Source organism: Oryza sativa, chromosome 4, assembly GCF_034140825.1.
Source record: "Oryza sativa Japonica Group chromosome 4, ASM3414082v1".
Classification (NCBI taxonomy): Eukaryota; Viridiplantae; Streptophyta; class Magnoliopsida; order Poales; family Poaceae; genus Oryza; species Oryza sativa.
In genome coordinates, this window is record NC_089038.1 from 26,816,891 (window position 1) to 26,837,028 (window position 20,138).

Genomic DNA, 20,138 nt, shown 5'->3' on the forward strand with positions numbered 1-20,138 from the left:
GGTGGGATTGGTCATAGGAGTTACATTTTTAGTCTCCATCCTTTGTTTGGTTTCACGTCGAATTCCCTTAAAGTCTTACGAATTAACAAGCCTCCCCCAGGTAAGAGATTGGTGGGAATCAGACCTCTTAATTCCCCATCCCAAACCCCCTTAAATTTCCAAGTCTTTCAACTAAACTATAGATTTAAACTCCCAGATATCATAAACTCTCATTCCCCATCAACTCCTTCCAACCAAACAGGCCGCCATTCCTCTTTCCTTGTCTTGCCAAACAGGCCCGAGACTTCCAGGTCCAAACCGCTGCTGCGCGCCCGTTCCCCATCCGCCGCCGCCGAGCAGCCCCCTCCCCCAGGCAGCCGCGCGGACGGTGTTACCCGACTCACGGCCGGCTTTGCGCTTACTCCGGGTGGTGGCGGGTGCCCGCCTCCTGTAGGCCGCCCTCTTCCACCGCACGCAGCTGGGTTCTTCCATCACCTGGAGGCTGGAGCGCTGCTGGTTCTCCCCCTCATCGCCGCATCATCAGGTACCTTGCATCGTGGACTCGTGGTGGACTGCACCAGCTCTAGGAACTCTGCTGCTTTGTTAGTGACTCTAAATGAGAGCACGGTGGATTGGCATTAGAGAAGATTAGATCGCGCGCCATAATCCTAATTCACAGCGTATTCGCCCGTTAAACCCTAAACCGTTTGGTGACTTGATATACCTTGTAAAGGAAGCATAAGTTAGCATTAGTGTGTATGCTATTATCTGAGTTAAGCCAACATTGTTTGATTTTGCAACTGTTTTGTGAAGCATAAGTTAGCATTAGTTTTTTTTTGGCATTTTCTTATGCCACAGTCTGTTATCTGCTCCTTTGTTCCTGATTGTCAGTTTGTTCCAAATCAGCATGATACTCAGAAGCAGAAATCCGATACTTCTCTTTGTTGATTGGAACACGAAAAAGGTTTGCAATCTCTATTGTGATGGTTGAGTTGATACAGGCAAGTGGGATGATGTTCAAATTGGTCGGTACATAGGGATTGGTAGGATAATTCACACTAGCTTAATCCTCTCGATGGTTAGATTTTTTTTTTTTTTAGAAAAAGGCCAGAGGTCCGACTTATATTGAAAGCCCAGTACGGGGGCTCGATGGTTAGATTGTCTAGTCTGTCATGTTAATGAGCACACCACTTTCTACACCTGCATCTATTGTCAATGATGCTTGTGAGACGTGGCAGAGCAAAAGGAAACCTTTCAGTCTCTCATTGCTGAGTTCATCTGAGCGAGTTCACACCTAAACACAGCAGTATTCTTGTATGAATAGTTCATAGCTGACATTTGTAGTGGTTTGTATAATAGGATAATTTTGAAGCTCAATTACAAGAGAAGGGGATCCTGGCAGATATAGTTTGCTGTACGCAGCGTTTACAGGCAAGTTGGTTGTCCTCTGTATCTGTAATATGATTTACTTGTGAGTTTTGCTAGTCTTGACTGTTAATCTATGTCGAAAGACAGTAATGTATTGAGAGTGAGGATACTGAGGAACATGCACAGAAGCTTCTGAACAATATATCTTCATTACTCAAACTTAAGAGACAAGTTTGGGGCATATGATTCCTGATTCATCTATAATATGATACGGACATCTCATGAATTATGTTCTTCTGTACACTGTTGTAAACACAAGGTCTATGTGGCTGTATACAAGGAACTGGTGCAACCTTCGACTGCTTAAGTGGCACAAGCAGTCACATATGCCTCATAAGCGCTAAAACATAGGTGACTGCTTGGTTATTTTTTTTTCTTAATGGCTCTTGTATTATAGATTATAAAAGGTTAGCCAGTGACATACATTTATAATTGCTAACATAAAAATTATTACAAAGAAGAATAGCACCCACACCTCAATTCAGTTTACCCTAACTGTTGGATGTTGCTAGATAAGACATGAGATCTTGCAACACTTGAATTAAAAATAATCCTAAATGGCCCAGATGATAACCTCATAGGCCCCGTTCTTTTCTTCAACAAGAGTTGGATGAAGAAAAGGATATTGATGAACTTCATTATCAAACATTGTGTTTCAGATGTTATCGTGCATCTCTCGGTAGACTAATATTAGGTTGCGCAATGCATTGAGGTTAATATCTTTATGGGTTTATTCCATGTTGCCGTGTTGGACTAACCTCTCATAGTTGATTGTACTGCATGATGCTGACAACTCCTAAGAACTAATTGAGGAGTTGAAGAATTGATTCCCTACATTCAGCTTGAAGATAAGTGGTTTCTGAGTAGTGCGCGTGCGGCAAGCGCATGGCGGATGTGACACAGTAACCACTCAGCCTGTAGAGCTAATGCTTGCCAAGTGATTTGATTCAGTTAGTTTTATTAATTGGAGTTGGTTTGATTGGAGGCTCTTTTATTAAGGTTAGTTGATAAAGGCCAGCTTGTCCCTTGTGCATTTGATTCTTGTCCGTTGCTTCATGGTTGAAACTTGAAACCCCCTAACTGTTCCTTCTTCCTCAATTCTTGTTGTTAGCTCGCTGAGCATGAGTGGTAACTGAGTTTGGTTCTGCTATACTTTCTCTAAATTAAATTCAGCGTGCAACAGGCTTGAGTAATGGCATGATGATATTCTTCTGTTTTGCATGATATTTCTGATATGTAGGACAAAATATTAAAATAATTTCAAGGCTTTACACGGTAAGGGTCAGGGTCTGACGACTGTTCCAAATAGCATTAGCTCGGAGAACTATGTTGTTGCCTTTGAAATTGAAAAAGAAAAGTATCATTTGAGCTGGTGCATTTGAATATATCTGAAATTCCAGACCTTTTATCTTCTGGGATCCTATGCAAAATGGTGCAGGTTTCCTTTCGACGGAAAAAAGTACCAACTCAAATTCGCAAATTAATCAATGTTTGAGAATCTGCCTGGTCCACTTCCCCAGCCTTATGAGGTAGCACTTTCTTGTTTGTCTTCCACAATTGTTGTACAGCCTTGTTGTCATAAAACTCCCTTACATAAAGCCTCTTAAAGTACAGCAACTTGTGGTAGAGTATCACAATGTTATATTATGTTGAAACAGATTAGCAAGCGAGGCAGCATTAACATGTAGAAATCCAGAATTTAACTGAGTTTTACTATGACAAGAGGTGCCAATATCTTATGCCAAGTTATATATTGTTTTCTTCAAATCATTTTTGCTGTTTATTTAGGGTAATCATTGTTAAGTTTTTTTATTCAAATGCTTATTTTACAGTTTTACTTCATTTATAGCTGATAGTTACCTTTTGTTTTTGTCTGACTGACTCCAGAACTCAATTTGCTCCGTTGCTTGGTAGTTCTGGTGTTGTCGAAACAAGATTTCGGCAATATAAAGGGGGTAGCGCACGAGACGTAAGAGTGGATGGATGCGGAGACAATGATTTAGACAGGTTCAGGCACTCTCGATGAGAGGTAATACCCTACTCCTGTTTGGGGATTTGAATCCGCCGGGTGTAGTATTGATCTGACGATCCAGTCGTGAATCCTCTACCCTAGAGGACCTCCTACCCACCTTATATAGGATGGGGGGGGGGCAGGATTACAAGATAGAAATCTTAACCAAAACGGTATCGGTTTCCTAAATCTACTTTACAATATTATCAAATCAGGACTTTAGACCGTTCCGTAATATACAAGGAAACATAATACTCAAGTCATGATCTGTACAAATTCCATAGATATAAGTTATCCCCTATAACTAGTCGGATAACCATGTCGTGTGGGTATGGGGTACCCATAATCTTCACAGGTGTGGTGCCAGTTTGGTGGATCCTCGTGGAGAACTTTGCTCGTTCATATGATATTTAGGTGATGTGCCCATTCCCCTTCAGGACTTTTTTTTAATGAACTAGCACGGACGGAGGTGTGTCAATTTCATTGAATATAGTGAATTTCCTTCAGGATTCGCTCTGCAGGTCCCAATTTTCTCATTGCCGGATTTTCTTTTTGACAGAGTTGCCAGATATATTCTCTTCAGGTTTGTATTCAACTTTTGTTTTCCAGAAGCCTGACCCAGATGCGATGCCAACAATTCTGACGCCCAATTTGCCTGACCCTGAGAATGCTCAGGAAGTGGTCTGTTCTGCATTTAGCACTGTCGATTTTTTACTTTATGTGATGTGTGTTAACTGTAGCGAAATAGCAGGGATGCCTCCGGAGGCAGCAGGCATCAGTGGACGATGGAAAGGGCTCAGAGCCTCAGATGCTGATCGATATGATTCCCATGGAATGGTCAGAAGGGTATCTCTGGTCGTCCCCGGGCCTGCTGATATCAGTGGACATAGAAGGGGCTCAGATGCTGATTGTAATTCCCATGGATCGTGCGAAGAGCATCCTTGGTCCTCGGCCTGCAGATGTGAGGCTTTAGAGTTTACTGATGAATACTTAGGCATAGGCGCATGGCTGAACTTGGAGTTGGCTATGTGCATCCTTTGCATATATGCCGGGTATTTAGGGTATATAATCATCTTCCTTATCTCTACTACTATATACTCCCTCCATCCCTAAATTTAAGGAATTGAGCCTGTTCAAATTCGTTGTAATAGGATATATCACATTCAACTAAAATCTTTTATATTTAGGGACGGATGGAGTACAAATCTTTCATCCCCTCTTTTCATCGTGTGCAGCACGTCCGCATGTGGAACCACTATATCCAATGTCTTATTATCAATCACTCTTTTTTGTTTTTCATAACCTCAAGTATTTTAATTTATCTTTTCTTAACTCATTGACCGTATGCTTGTTGGCAGAGACCGGAGATGTAAATTATTTCTATTGTCTAAAACAATTGGCATAATAAGAGTTATCTAAAAATAGCAATGACACTCCTACAACGAGTGGCCTCGTGGTTCACGATTTGATTATTATAAGATCATACCACAGCCAACTTGAAGTCTTGAACGTTACGGTTTACGATTTGATTATTGTTTCCGTCACAGTGTTTCCGTCGCCCTTGGTCCGTCTGTCACGCGGTTAGCGTTTGGAGGCCCATCAGACGTTCAGACGATCATTGCATGCGCGGGCTCCTCTACGCCGAGGGTTTTGGATGTCTTTGGTGGTGTAGAATCGGCGAGTTGCACTGATGCGTTTCTGCTACGTACTGGTTTTCTGATGCTCAAAAGCACCGCTTGCGGCAAATGTGATTTTTGCATTATAATCAGAGAAAGGAGAGATGTATGTACGCTTCGGTTTCACTGGTTGGATGATACATGCGGCTGAGGTTTTTTTTTTTTTGAACGTACGGTATGTGGCTGAGTTGCTCTTCCTTTTCTTTTTCCAACACGTCCGTACGAACGTTTACCAAATCTTTTTTTTTACGGTTTTTCCTCCCGGTTGATTCTCGGATTTTCATCATCCATCACCTTGTTATCCTTGTTCTCAACTCCGATATCGACATCAACATCAACTTGCTCCATGTTTATAATGGCATGGTTCCAATTTTCTCTTACTATCCCACACTCCCACTCCGCGCACGAGCTGTTGCCCCAGTGGCCTCGAACAACGTACCAGCTACAATGATTTCACGGGGCCAATTGACATTGATTACGTGCTACATGCTTTATCGTCTTCTCTGGCTGCAGTACCATATTGCTCGTGAACATGAAGTTGAGAGAGGTGGTACTCTCGTCGTATTATAAAAACAAATCTAATATAAATTGTGATATATTCTAATATTGTAAATCTGAATATATTTTTACTCATATTTATAATATTAGAATATATAATATTTCGGTTGTAGGGAGTATTTGGCATGGTTGTAGCGTTGGTGACCTGAGTCATTGTCTGAGCGACATAAATCATATTGCCTACTTTCTCCGTAAAAAAAAACCCAACCTAATTAGAGATGTGACATTACCTAGTCCAATCTGGACATAGGTAATATCCTATCCCTAATTAGATTGGGCTTTTTTCTTTTGTTTGAATGGAGGGAGTACGCAGTATAACATACCAGACCACATGCAGTAAAAGAAAAATCCATCAGCCATCTCTTTCCGTCGCCTCTGCGTTCACCCGCAACGAAAGGTATGACACTGTAAAAAATAATTAGACTTCTTGTTGCCTTCACCTATTTTAACACATGTGTACTTTTTAAGTAATTGAAACATTGAATTAGTGAGATGTAGCAATGGGAATATAGACCCTGTTTAGATTTCTTGGCAAAATTTTATACCCTATCACATCGAATGTATGGACACATACATTGAGTATTAAATATAGATGAAAAAAATAACTAATTACATAGATTGCGTGTAAATTATGAGACAATCTTTTAAGCCTAATTGCGCCATGATTTAATAATGTGGTGCTACAGTAAATATTTGCTAATGATAGATTAATTAGACTTAATAAATTTATCTCGTGGTTTAAGACAAATTCTGTAATTTATTTTGTTATTAGACTATATTTAATACTTTAAATATGTGTCTATATATCCGATATGACACGCCGAAACTTTACACACATGGATCTATCACGAAGTCATATATGTATTCGATACATTAGGAAAGATTATTGGCAGGTAACTTGTCTCATCAGTCGTTTTGATTTGGGAAAGATAATATATCTTGCTACTTTGTCTTCTTCCAACCGATCCATACGCAAAATCTATCGTCCTTGCCCAACAGCGCCACCTTGGTAGTCTGCTACTAGCTGCGCCATGTCTTCCTCCTCCGTGCAAACCTCTCCCTCGCCCTCGCATGAAGTCGACGCCGAAACTGACGAGGAACTCTACAAGCAGTTCACCGACTCGGTGTCCTCCTGGCCGAGCTCAGAACCCATGCCCTTCCTCCCGCTCTACCGCCACGACAAAGGCTGGTACAGTAGCCTCATGCCTATGGTCGGTGCGATGGTCGCCGACGCGCGGTTCGCCGCGCGCCCCTCCGACATCATCGTCGCCACCTTGCCCAAGTCCGGCACGACGTGGATCAAGGCGCTCCTCTACGCCACGGTGCACCGGAGGGAGCACCCCGCCGACGCCGCCGCCGACCACCCTTTCAACTCCCTCGGCCCCCACGAGTGCGTCAACTTCCTCGAGTACCAGCTCTACACCAACAACAGAGTCCCGGACCTGGGCAGGCTGCCGGACCCGAGGCTGTTCGCGACGCACGTCCCGTTCACGTCGCTGCCGAGCGCCGCCGCGGCGTCGGGCTGCAAGGTCGTGTACGTGTGCCGCGACCCCAAGGACAACCTGATCTCGATGTGGGACTTCGCCAACAAGTTCAGGGCCCGTGAGGGGCAGGAGCCCATGTCGCCGGAGGCCATCGCCGAGCTGTTCTGCCTCGGCGTGTCGCCGTCCGGGCCGTACTGGGACCACGTCCTCGGCTACTGGGGCGCGCACGTGGCGCGCCCCGAGCAGGTCCTCTTCTTCAGGTACGAGGAGATGAAGCTCGACGCCGCGGCGCACGTCCGGAGGCTGGCGGAGTTCGTCGGCCTGCCGTTCAGCGCGGAGGAGGAGGAAGGTGGCGTGGTGGACGCCATCGTCAGGCTGTGCTCGTTCGATCACATGATCGGCCTGGAGGCGACCAAGAGCGGCAAGACGGAGCTCGTGGTCGGCACGGCGGCGAATAGCTCATTCTTCCGTCGCGGGCAGGTCGGGGACTGGGCGAACCATCTTTCGCCGGAGATTGCACAGCGGATCGACGCCATAACCGAGGCCAGGTTCAATGGTTCCGGTCTCAGGCCAAGTGGCACTAAATGATATATACCTGATACCTCCCGTTGAAGTGGGCTAAGGTGAAATGCAACCTTCAAGCTTAGCGTCAGTACGTACTTCTATAATCTATTTACTCCCTTCGTTTCTTTACCTGTACCCTTACAAATTAAGCATTGACTGATTCCCTTTGCCAATAAATCTGTAAAAATTTACTATCTCTTTCATATTATAAATTATTTGATTTTTTTTATTAGTCAAAGTTATAAGCTTATAGAAAAAATATACTACTCCCTCCATCTCTAAATATTTGACGCCGTTGACTTTTTAAAATATGTTTAACCATTCGTCTTATTCAAAAAATTTAAGCAATTATTAATTCTTTTTCTACCAATTAATTCATTGTTAAATATACTTTCATGTATACATATAGTTTTACATATTTCACAAAAGTTTTTGAATAAGACGAACGATCAAACATATTTAAAAAAGTCAACGACGTCAAATATTTAGGGAATGAGGGAGTACTACCTTTGTCCCAAAAATATAAATATTTTTGGGTTTCGACACGGTCTTCAAAATACAACGTTGTAACAAATATAATTACGAATGTACAATAACTATTTTTAGTTTGGCAAATTTTGCTACAGGACATCACAATTGTGTGGTTTTAGCTCAAGGACACCGCAAAAACAAATTTTTAGGGAAAGACACTCCATAACCGTGGATATTTGCCAATGGAAACCGCACCGTCTAAATGAAACTTGTCTTGTTGACGTGGCGGTCGGGAGCCCTTTTTTGATGTGGTCGGACCGAAATACCCCTGTGCCTTATCTCCCTTGGGGGAGTAGCCGGTCATGGTGAAGAACCCCTCGCTGGAGTAGAAGATGGGGCAGTTCGGGCGCATCGCGTCGGAGATGACGAACGTCTGCTGCAGGCTGGACAGCGCGTCCTTGAGCTCCTGCAACACCCGCGGCGGCGAGTCTTACAACGCGCGGTGGCCGCTGCCGCCGTCCACCGACGACTTGCCGCTCCCCATCCCCGCCGTGCCTCCGCTGTCGCGCCCCGCCGCCGCCACCGGATGCTATGCCTGCTGCTGTTGGGCGCTGCTTCCGCTAGGGCCCTCCTCGGCGATGATCTCCAAGCCGGCGGCGGTGGAGGTGGGGAACGCCATCCACTTCTCTCTCGACGTGTTGAGTGCGGCTCGACGAATACAGCAACGGCGCGGCTCGCAGTGGCTGTGTAGCCTGATGCGGGCAGCCGGCGACGCAGCACAGCGCAATCGTGCAAGAGCAACGGCCGGCACGAAGGCAGACGGCTTGCAGTTGGCGGACGACTAGGCCTGATTAGCGGAGAGGACCAGGGGCTGCGCGCCATGATGAGCGACGGCGACGGTTGGCGTTGACGAGTGCCGCAATGTGCGGCGAGGACGGCGCTGTGATTGACGACTAGCCGCGCGTAGTGAGGGACGATAGGGCTGATGGTTTGGACGGGGTTCCCGCCACCGGTGCACATGGATGCGTCATGCGTGTGGATGAGGCAAGAACGATGTTCCTGGATCTGGAGTTGCTTGGTGTTGCTGCTGCTTGGAGAAGATTGGAAGACGGAGAGGACGGCTGGCTACTTGACTACTTCTTGTTGCTTGTTGGATTTGGTGAATTGGATGTGCTCGTTGTTGCTTGTTGCTTGATGCTTGAACGCTTGAAGAGCCTGCCCTACAACTCGACGATGCTATGGACGGGTTGGCGATGGAGACGGAGCCCGGGGACACCACGAGGAGGCGGCGGTGGCGATTGTCTACGGCGTCGTCGTCTACGGTGGCGGTGGTCGTCTTCTGTTGCAGCCGCGAGCCGCGCTGCCGCACCACCACCGTGCCGGCTGCGGCTCCGTTTTCGCGGGGCGGCTGCTCCACCTTCGCGCCGGCCGCTGTTCCTGCACGAGTGCGCTGCGCTACGTCGCCGGCCGGCCGCCCGCATCAGGCCACACAACCGCCGCGAGTTCTCGTACCAGCAAGTTCTTTCGTCGATGGTGGTGGCGAATTGAGCCAAAACAGCTCCATACGAAGAGATAAGGTGCAGGGGCATTTCGGTCCGACCACGTTAAAAAAGGCTCCCGACTGCCACATCAGCACGGCAAGTTTCATTTAGACTCCGTGATGTCTATCGGTAAATATCCACAATTATGGAGTGTCTTTCCCCAAAAGTCTGTTTTTGCAGTGTCCTTGATCTAAAACCACACAATTGCGATGTCCTGTAGCAAAATTTGCCTTTTAGTTTTTGTTGTAACTAATAGAAGTCGAATTTGGCATTGTATATTTGTGGAGTGATATATTTCATATATTATGTTGTTAATATTTTTTTAAAAAAAATAATAACCACTTAGATGAGCAACGAAGAACATCCCCAAAGATGAAAATCCATATCCCGCACAATTCGTTCATTCCATTTGGACTTAACAAGTCCGGCTGGGCCAGACAGCCAGAGGCAGTCCTGCTCACTTGCTCAGTGCTCACGAGTTATCACGACTAACAGACATGACACGACCATGAGAACAGAACCACGGAGCAATACCTGCTAGCCTCTTCACACATTATTCAACCAGCACATGCGCACGCACGCACGCACCCTACTACCTATACACGCTACAGAGGCACCACCGCACCACGCAACGCATGAGTGACCCCCCCCCCCTCCCCTCCCCTCGTTTACTCTGGTGGGCTTGGCCTGGCCTTCTTGAAGACCACGACGTGAGGCGGCTGGCTCGCGCCCAGCCACGCCCGCGCGCCGTCCCTTGACACGCCCAGGTCCTGGCACGAGTCCCTGCACGACACCAGCTTGTACCCACCGCCGTACTTCTCCACGCGGAACGCGTTCTCCCGCCCGCTCGGGCTCGGCCCGATCAACGGCCCCGTCACCACGCGCCGCGCCCCCGTGAGCGGCTCGTCGCCGACATGCCACTCGGTGGACTGCACGCAGATCGTCGCGGCGTTGAAGCGGATGCGGACGTCGGTCGAGACGCGGATGGTCCTGTCCTCCGGCGCCGCGGCGCCGCCCCACGGGGTGAAGCGCACGGGGAACCCCTTGCGGCGCTCGTCCGTCTCCTGCGCCACGAGGAGCGGGCAGGGGAGCACGCGGGGCGCCATCGTGAGGCCCCCTCCGTGGCCGGGGCTAGCCGGGAGGACGTAGTAGCTCCCGTCGGCGCTCAGCTCGTGGCCCTCCGTGTCGTACACCGGCGGCGGCGCGGCGCTGCATGAGAAGGAGATGGCCAGGAGGGAGAGGAGTATGAGGGGGAGGCGGAGGCTAACCATGGCTGAAACCCTTCGTCTCCTGCTCCGGCTCGTGCACGACGAAACGAGGGGAGTGTGCGAGCTGGTGGCTCAGGGCTGGTATATTTGTACTGACCTGTAGTAGAGTCGCTGTTTTTCTCGACTTCTGGATTTGCACGTGCGTTTGGCTGGTGGTTAGTGGTACTACTCACCACTGCGCATGCGGTGCCTGTCTGTAAACAAGTAGTAGTAGTACAAGCTGATTTGGAAACAGCAATGCGAAACGACGATATCACGTACGGTTCCCAATCGTTTCGATACTAGATGGGTATCCCGCACGTTGCTTCGGGAGAATTGTGTGATAATATAGTAGATATAAGTTCTAAAATTTTCTTTATTATCTATTGTATGATTTTTTTTCATGTATTTATATAATTTTTACCTTTATCAATTATCCATAGATTATAAATAAATGTCTGGGTTGTATAGTGTGCTTTTTTAGGGGTGTCGGTGACATGGGACCGGGAGTATCATGACTTAGAGACTTGAGGCAGACACGATCACCCACGTGGCCTAACCCACTCGGGGGGAGGTCGGGCCCGAGGGTGATACGGCCGCCCTTCTCTTTGTCTCCCCGAGGGGTCGGACCGCTCCCGTCTCGGCCCCGAGGGCCGAGGCGCCCCGACCCCTTGTGGGTTTTGCGCCGCGTATATGGGGTAGGTGAGCATAGCGGGGCTCACCTAACCACATTTATTGCGGTTTGGACGAGCGCGTCACGCCGCATGTAACGCAGTGCAGCGCGCTCGTTTATCCGGTCAGTGACCAGTCACAGACCGATCAGATCGTGGGTTAGGTGGCGACAGGCGGTCTGACACACGCCTCGCCCCATCCCGTCAGGATGAGAGCCTCCAAGCACTCGTCCCTAGCCGGAGCCGGCGTGTTAGCTCCTGGAGATGGCACGTTGGTCCCGGTCAGATATATACCAGGCTTCATCCTAACCATTACAAGCAAGACATTGTATGAAGAGGAGCGAACATGCAGATTGATAAACTGACGCGTGGTGGACAAGAATGACCGATTTGTGACCGGTCTGACACTGGTCATGTCGTCAGCAGACAGCCATGTTCCCACGTCGCGCCTGCTTCCGGCGGAAGTGGAGGTAGGTATGGGCCGTCCCATCAGAAGGTCATTCGGACGGCAACCATACAAGTCTCCGTCTATTTATGAAAAGATAGGATAAGTCCCCACAAAAAAGAGAGAGATGGTGCATGTGGTATCCCCTTGAGGTATAAAAGGAGGACCTTGCCCACTTAGATGGGGGATTTTTTTTTTTCGGATCCAGAACGACCAGAGAGGGAGAGAGTAAGAGCTCTCTGGTTCTCCAGCTTTTTTGTAGCTTCTTGATACATAGATCCACAAAAACACAGGAGTAGGGTATTACGCTTCTCAGCGGCCCGAACCTGTATACATCGCCCGTGTCTTGTGTGTTTCCTTTCTCGCGAACCTTCCACACACAGACTAGGAGCTTAGAATCTCACCCAGGGCCCCCGGCCGAACCGGCAAAGGGGGGCCTGCGCGGTCTCCCGGTGAGGAGCCCCACGCTCCGTCATCTGGCGCGCCAGGTAGGGGGTTCTGCGTGTGTTCTTCTAAGCTCTCGCACTCTTTCGTGTGCGCCAAGCTTTTCCTGTTCAACCCAATGGCTGAACAAGCAAAGGCACACAACCTCTCTCCGAGTGTTAGCGGTGACGACGGGGAGCCAAACCCACGCCGTCGAGCTCGTACTCCACCGCCCCCTCCACGCCAAAGTCCTAGGCGGGAGGAGGCGCTCGAAAGGGTCGAAGGATCCGCGACTTCGACATCCACGGGTGATGGGGAAGGGCGGCGAGATGGGGAGCGTCGCCTCCTCGTCTACGGCGACGGCAGCACGCCCCAGGGCGCGCTCCTACGTCACCCGCCCATTGTCCCTGACCCGGAGTCTCCAGCCCAACGTTGGCTGGACGACGTGGCCAACTTGGTCATGACGGCACGGCAGCGCCTAGGTGCTGGTGGGCGGTCCTCCGCCACCAAGACCTCTGGCGCTGCTACCACCGGCTCCGTATCGTCAAGGCGGAGGGCGCGGCGAGCGGCGGCTGTTGCTCGCCATTCGGCCGCCACTCCTTCGTCAGCGCCTCCGACCCAGGAAGATCTGCGTGGGGGGCCGGATGCCCGCATCAGTATCGAGCGCCAGCGTAATGGCCGACGTGCTGCCCACGCAACGGAGGGCGCCTCCTCGTCCGGAGTGTCACATCAACACGGACGCGGGGATCAGCCCTCCGTGCCCCCGGTTGGTGGTGTCGGCTGTAGAGCCTTTGTGGCGAGCCTTCGGAACGTCCGTTGGCCCCCAAGGTTCCGGCCCACCATCGCCGAAAAATATGACGGGAGCGTCAACCCCGCCGAGTTTCTCCAGGTCTACACGACCGGGATCGAGGCCGCCGGGGGTGACGACAGGGTCATGGCGAATTTCTTTCCCATGGCCCTGAAGGGACAGGCACGGGGTTGGCTAATGAACTTGCCACCCGCGTCCGTCCACTCTTGGGAGGATTTGTGCCAACAGTTCACCATGAACTTTCAAGGCACATATCCGCACCCAGGTGAAGAAGCGGACTTACATGCAGTCCAGCGAAGGGATGATGAGTCACTTCGCTCATACATTCAGCGGTTCTGTCAAGTCCGCAACACCATACCATGCATCCCTGCACACGCGGTGATCTACGCGTTCAGGGGGGGTGTGCGGCACAACCGCATGCTCGAAAAGATCGCCTCCAAAGAGCCCCAGACTACCGCGGAGCTTTTTCAGCTCGCGGACCGAGTGGCTCGTAAGGAAGAGGCATGGACCTGGAACCCCTCCGGTTCCGGTGTGGCAGCTTCGGCCGCCCCCGGATCCGCTGCTCGGACAGGGCGGCGTGACAGGAGGAAGAAGAAGAGGTCAGCCCATTCCGACGACGAGGGTCATGTCCTCGCCGTCGAGGGCGCTTCGCGGGCCACCCGAAAGGGGAGGCCTGCGACCGACAAAAAGAAGGAGGCCGGCGCTCCCAGTAGGGAGCGCCCAACCGGCAAGTGGTGCATCGTCCACAACACCTCCCTTCACGACCTCACGGACTGCCGCGCAGTCAAAAGTTTGGCTGAGCGGACGAGGAAGTGGGAGGAGGAGAGGAGGCAGGAGCGCCGAGAGGGCAAGTCCCCGGCGGTTCCTTCCGGCAATCGGCGAAGTGAGGCCAAGCAGAAGGCCCCCGCCGAGGACATCGATGACGGCGATGATGACCTAGGTTTCCAAGAGCCTGGGGCCACCATTGCCACTGTCGATGGGGGAGCGTGTGCTCACGTTTCTCGCCGGAGCCTCAAGGCCATGAAGCGAGAGCTTCTGGCCGCGGCCCCTACTCATGAGGCGACGCGCCGGGCGCGGTGGTCGGAGGTTGCCCTCACCTTCGACCAGACCGACCACCCACCGTGCGTTGCCCGGGGAGGACAGATCGCAATGGTGGTTTCCCCCACTGTTTGCAATGTGAAGCTGGGGCGTGTCCTCATTGATGGGGGAGCAGCCCTCAACATCCTTTCCCCCGCAGCCTTTGACGCTATCAAGGCCCCGGGGATGGTGCTCCGGCCGTCCCAGCCGATTATCGGTGTGACGCCGGGTCACACTTGGCCGCCAGGTCATATCGACCTCCCGGTCACCTTCGGTGGATCCGCCAACTTCCGCACGGAACGGGTGAACTTTGATGTCGCGGACCTCAGTCTGCCCTACAACGCGGTCCTAGGGAGGCCCGCGTTGGTGAAGTTCATGGCGGCAGTCCATTACGCCTACCTCCAGATGAAGATGCCGGGCCCCGGTGGCCCCATCTCTGTCCATGGCGACCTCAAAGTCGCGCTCGCTTGTATGGAGCAGCGCGCGGACCACCTCGCCGCTGCGTCCAAGCCCGAGGGTGGCGACGAGAGGCTTGGCACCTCCGTCCCCGCCGCCCCGAGGCAGCGGATAGTCACGTGCGACGAGGTCCCGGTCAAGGAGGTTGCCCTGGGCGACGGCCCGTCCAAGACCACACGAATCGGTGGTCTTCTGGATGGCAAATAGGAAGACGCGCTCGTCTCTTTCCTGCGGGCAAACGCTGACGTCTTCGCATGGAGACCGGCGGATATGCCCGGGGTCCCCAGGGAGGTGATTGAGCACCGTCTCGCCGTGCGGTCGGGCGCAAGGCCGGTCCGGCAGAAAGTACGACGGCAGGCCCCGGAACGTCAAGCCTTCATCCGCGAGGAGGTGGCGCGACTTCTGGAGGCCGGATTCATCCGCGAGGTCATCCATCCGGAGTGGCTGGCGAACCCGGTGGTCGTTCCCAAGGCGAACGGCAAGCTTCGGATGTGCATCGACTACACCGACCTTAACAAGGCATGTCCTAAGGACCCTTACCCCCTGCCTCGCATAGATCAGATTGTCGACTCCACAGCGGGGTGCGACCTTTTGTGTTTTCTAGATGCATACTCTGGTTACCATCAGATTCGCATGGCTAGGGAGGATGAGGAAAAAACTGCATTCATTACCCCCATAGGAACTTATTGTTATACGACAATGCCCTTCGGGTTAAAGAATGCAGGTCCTACTTTTCAACGTACTACTCGAATTTCTTTGGGTAGCCAAATAGGACGTAATGTTGAGGCTTATGTCGATGACTTGGTTGTAAAGACGCGCAACCAAGAGACCTTACTCTCGGATCTAGCGGAAACTTTTGAGAGTCTCCGCTCCGCCCGCATAAAACTGAACCCCGATAAGTGCGTGTTCGGTGTACCTGCGGGCAAGCTTCTCGGGTTTTTGGTCTCTGCCCGAGGCATCGAGGCCAACCCCGAGAAGATACGAGCTATAGAGCGGATGCGCCCCCCCAGCAAGCTTAGGGATGTGCAATGCATCACCGGTTGCATGGCCGCCCTAAGTCGGTTCATATCGAGGCTGGGAGAGAAGGCGCTACCCTTATTTAAGCTCCTCAAACGCTCCGGGCCGTTTACTTGGACGGAGGAAGCTGAACGTGCCCTCACTCAGTTGAAGGCGTATCTCAGCTCTCCCCCAGTTCTGGTCGCCCTGGAGCCAAATGAACCCTTGCTACTCTACTTAGCGGCGACCCCGCAAGTGGTTAGTGCGGCTTTGGTTGTGGAGCGCGATGAGGACAATCCTCATTCCGCGCACCCCCACCCTGTGCTGGCTTGGCCCGGGAGAGAGCAGGGAGGAGAGGCCCCCGAGCCGAACGGTGGCCCAAGGCCCCCGACGACCGGAGCAGGCCCTCTGCCCGCTTGTCAGACGGTGCCAGGTGCCCCCGACCCCCAGGATGGCCCGAGGGCCACTGCGGGAAGGCCGCACCTATCGCCCTCTGACCCCGAGGCTAACCCTGTGCCGACTCGACCCGGGAGAGAGCAGGGAGAAGAGGCCCCCGAGCCGAACGGTGGCCTAAGGCCCCTGACGACCGGAGTTGGCCCTTTGCCCGCTTGTCCGACGACGCCAGGAGCCCCCGACCCCCAGGACGGCCCCGAGGCCACTGTGGGAAGGCCGCCCCTGTCGTCCTCCGACCCCGAGGTCGTCGGCACAGAAGACGAGTGCACCCCGTGAGGCCGCTTGGACAAAGAGCGCCCCAGGGATGTGGCCCCTAGCGAAGAGGATCGGCCCCACCGAAAGGTGCAGCGGCCCGTCTACTTTGTTAGTGAGGCCCTCCGGGACGCCAAGACCCGATACCCTCAGGCCCAGAAGATGTTTTACGCTATTCTGATAGCTTCGAGGAAACTGCGCCATTATTTCCAGGCGCATCGGGTCACGGTGGTTACGTCTTACCCCCTCGGCCAAATCTTGCATAATCGAGAGGGTACTAGACGGGTGGTGAAATGGGCAATCGAACTTTCTGAGTTTGATTTGCACTTTGAACCACGCCACGCTATCAAGAGCCAGGCCCTCGCCGATTTTGTGGCAGAGTGGACCCCAGCTCCCGAGCCCGTCTCAGTCCCCGAGGCCAGCTCGGGCCCCTCGCAGCCGCCTCACACTGCCCACTGGGTGATGCAGTTCGACGGCTCCCTGTCTCTTCAGGGCGCCGGTGCGGGGGTCACGTTGACCTCGCCGAGCGGAGACGTCCTCAGATATTTGGTTCGCCTTGACTTTCAGGCGACCAATAATATGGCAGAGTACGAGGGACTCCTTGCGGGACTCAGGGTGGCAGCTGGACTGGGGATCCGCCGCCTCCTGGTGTTAGGCGACTCCCAGCTGGTCGTTAACCAGGTCTGTAAGGAGTACCGGTGCTCTGACCCGCAGATGGACGCTTACGTGCGCCAAGTACGGTGTATGGAGCACCATTTTGACGGGATAGAGCTTCGGCACGTGCCCAGACGGGATAACACGGTTGCCGACGAACTCTCACGGCTCGCTTCCTCGCGAGCCGAGACCCCACCGGGCGCCTTTGAAGAAAGGCTTGCCCAGCCGTCGGCGCGACCCGACCCCTTAGGGGAGACGGACGCGCCTGACAGGCCCCCGAGGCCCGTCGGAGTCCAGGCCTCGGGACCCGAGGGGAGCGCTCCCAGCTCCCTTAGATTGATTGCTTGGATCGCTGAGATCCAAGCATACCTCACAGATAAGACTCTACCCGAGGACCGCGAAGGGAGTGAACGCGTCCAGCGCATCTCCAAACGCTACGTGCTGGTAGAAGGGACCCTCTATCGGCGCGCGGCTAACGGAATCCTCCTGAAGTGCATTCCTCGGGAACAAGGCGTCGAGCTTCTTGCCAATATCCATGAAGGCGAATGCGGAGCCCACTCCGCCTCGCGCACCTTGGTTGGCAAAGCCTTTCGACAAGGTTTCTATTGGCCGACAGCTCTCAATGATGCGGTCGACCTGGTCCGGCGATGCAGAGCGTGTCAATTCCACGCCAAGCAAATCCATCAGCCGGCCCAGGCCCTGCAGATCATACCACTTTCATGGTCATTTGCTGTCTGGGGGCTCGATATCCTGGGACCGTTTAGGCGGGCCCCGGGCGGGTTTGAGTATCTATATGTCGCGATCGACAAGTTCACTAAGTGGCCCGAGGCTTATCCGGTCGTCAAGATCGATAAGCACTCCGCACTTAAATTCATTAAGGGCATCACAGCCCGGTTTGGAGTGCCTAACCGTATTATTACGGATAACGGCACCCAATTCACTAGTGAACTTTTCGGCGATTACTGCGAAGACATGGGCATCAAGCTCTGCTTCGCCTCACCTGCCCACCCCAGAAGCAACGGCCAAGTGGAGCGCGCCAATGCGGAAATCCTCAGAGGCCTTAAAACCAAGACCTTCAACATCCTCAAGAAGCACGGCGATTCGTGGATCGAGGAGTTGCCAGCTGTGCTCTGGGCGAACCAAACCACGCCAAGCCGAGCAACCGGGGAAACGCCTTTCTTCCTCGTCTACGGCGCGGAAGCGGTTCTCCCATCCGAGCTCACCCTGAGGTCCCCTCGGGCCACCATATACTGTGAGGCTGATCAAGATCAGCTTCGCAGAGATGACCTCGACTACTTGGAAGAGCGAAGGCGGCGCGCGGCCCTCCGAGCCGCGCGCTACCAGCAGAGCCTGCGGCGCTACCATCAGCGCCACGTCCGGGCCCGATCACTCTGCGTCGACGACCTCGTCCTACGCCGCGTCCAAACGCGTGCTGGATTGAGCAAGCTCTCACCAATGTGGGAGGGTCCATATCGAGTGATCGGCGTCCCCCGGCCGGGCTCCGTTCGGATGGCCACGGGCGACGGCACAGAGCTGCCTAACCCGTGGAACATCGAACACCTTCGTCGCTTCTACCCCTAAAGGGGGATCGGGTGTCAGGTTTCGGGCTCGGGCCAACCCCGCACCCCCCTCGGGCGTGCAGGGTTGGCCGGGGGCTACCACATATGAATATTCTTATTTCTCTTATATCTGTATTTCAATAAAAGCATTTTCGATTTCCTAAAGGCTGTATCTGTGCTGTTGTTTCCTTTTGAAGGATCTTGACTTGAAATAGGTCACTCGTGTTCAATCCTGCCCTCGGGGGCTCGGGTCGGCTAAAATCGCCAAACGGGGCCCAGAACCGAGCCGTGCCCCGGGGCATAGTGAACTCCGGGGGGGAATCGGCAAAAACCCACACTCGGGTCACCCATAACCCTCGGTCACCACGCTCCCGGCCTGGCCAGTCTCGACATGTGGATCTCCCTAGGCACTAGCCCCGACCCGAGCCATTTGAGGACTAGGACCTGGGCACGAGCCCTTGTTCAAGCCAAGACACAAAAGGACCGCGGCACAGACATCCTCGTCTCATACACACAACAAATAGAATTGACAAAAAATTTCCTCTTTATTTGATTGCAGATTAAATTAGTCTATACAAGAAGGGGGCCCGAAGGCCTCGGAAGAAGAAAGGAAGAAACTATTTAAAGATTGGCGGGGGCCTGGGGGCTCACTCCGATGCACCCGGGTCGCCAGCCTCGTCGCCACTGTCGCCCACACCGCCGTCATCGCCCTCCTCGTCGGAGTTGAGGGCGAACGCGAGCCGAGGGGCCGAACCCTCGAAGCTGTGGACGATATGGTCGGCGGCATCCCGGACCTACGCGCGCGCGCCATCCTCGGTCCCGGGAGGGAACTCGTCCAGCGCCGTCCATGGGGAGAAGTCGGGGTCCCTGGCCTGGTAACTCGCCAGTACGAGCTCCACCGCTCCTCGGGCGAGGTCCCTCGAGGATGACTTAATCGTCCCCTCGAGCTCCTCGGGGAGCCGCTGGAGAGTCCCGGCCATCTCCGAGAGGCGCTGGGCGAGGCCTCCCTGGTTGGCGGCGTACTTCACAGTCCGCCCGCCCCAGAGACCCGCCTGCCGCCCGGCGCGGTCTAAACGGGACACGGCGTCGCGAAGCATGCTGGGCCCTATCTCGCCTGCTAGGCGAAGGGCCTCGACCTCCCCGGTGGACGAATCCAGCGCGCCCTGCAGATCCGCGATGGTGTGTTCGGCAGCTGCGAGGCGGGCGGCTAAGTCGCTGTCGCCCGTGGCCGCCCCGCCGCTACGCGCCCTTGCATCCAGCTCCCTTGCCTGCGCCTCGAGTTCAGCGGCCCGCTGGTTCAGTGCGGCCCTCTCGGCGCGGGCACTTTCCAGATTGCGACGCGCTTGTTCCTCTTGCGCAGCCTCGCGGAGGGACAGGCTGTCCGC

The 20,138-nt window shown here is 53.1% G+C and overlaps 2 protein-coding genes and 1 long non-coding RNA gene across 5 annotated transcripts; 2 read left to right on the top strand and 1 right to left on the bottom strand.

The window, feature by feature from the left end:
• The first annotated feature begins 288 nt into the window (after nt 1–288).
• LOC107277792 (uncharacterized) lies at nt 289–4,641 on the top strand. Of its 3 annotated transcripts, none has more exons than XR_003241758.2 (6): nt 289–523; nt 1,339–2,936; nt 3,066–3,436; nt 3,774–3,887; nt 3,978–4,099; nt 4,170–4,641. It is a non-coding gene; the product is annotated as an uncharacterized lncRNA (long non-coding RNA). The 3 variants fall into 3 exon arrangements; XR_010740549.1 differs by having other exon boundaries at nt 3,295–3,436; XR_003241755.2 differs by having other exon boundaries at nt 1,339–3,436.
• A 1,954-nt stretch (nt 4,642–6,595) lies between these two features.
• Nucleotides 6,596–7,938, top strand: LOC4336454 (cytosolic sulfotransferase 8). Its single transcript, XM_026024661.2, has one exon. The coding sequence runs from the start codon at nt 6,684–6,686 to the stop codon at nt 7,722–7,724; it is 1,041 nt and encodes a 346-aa protein (XP_025880446.1). The 5' UTR covers nt 6,596–6,683; the 3' UTR covers nt 7,725–7,938.
• A 2,123-nt stretch (nt 7,939–10,061) lies between these two features.
• LOC4336455 (alpha-amylase/subtilisin inhibitor-like) lies at nt 10,062–11,035 on the bottom strand. The gene has a single exon (NM_001419681.1). The coding sequence runs from the start codon at nt 10,981–10,983 to the stop codon at nt 10,381–10,383; it is 603 nt and encodes a 200-aa protein (NP_001406610.1). The 5' UTR covers nt 10,984–11,035; the 3' UTR covers nt 10,062–10,380.
• Between the last annotated feature and the right edge of the window lie 9,103 nt (nt 11,036–20,138).

Excerpts from the sequence above, each read along its gene's own strand:
- LOC4336454 (XM_026024661.2), top strand. The coding sequence starts at position 6,684 with ATGTCTTCCTCCTCCGTGCAAACCTCTCCCTCGCCCTCGCATGAAGTC.
- LOC4336455 (NM_001419681.1), bottom strand. The coding sequence starts at position 10,983 with ATGGTTAGCCTCCGCCTCCCCCTCATACTCCTCTCCCTCCTGGCCATC.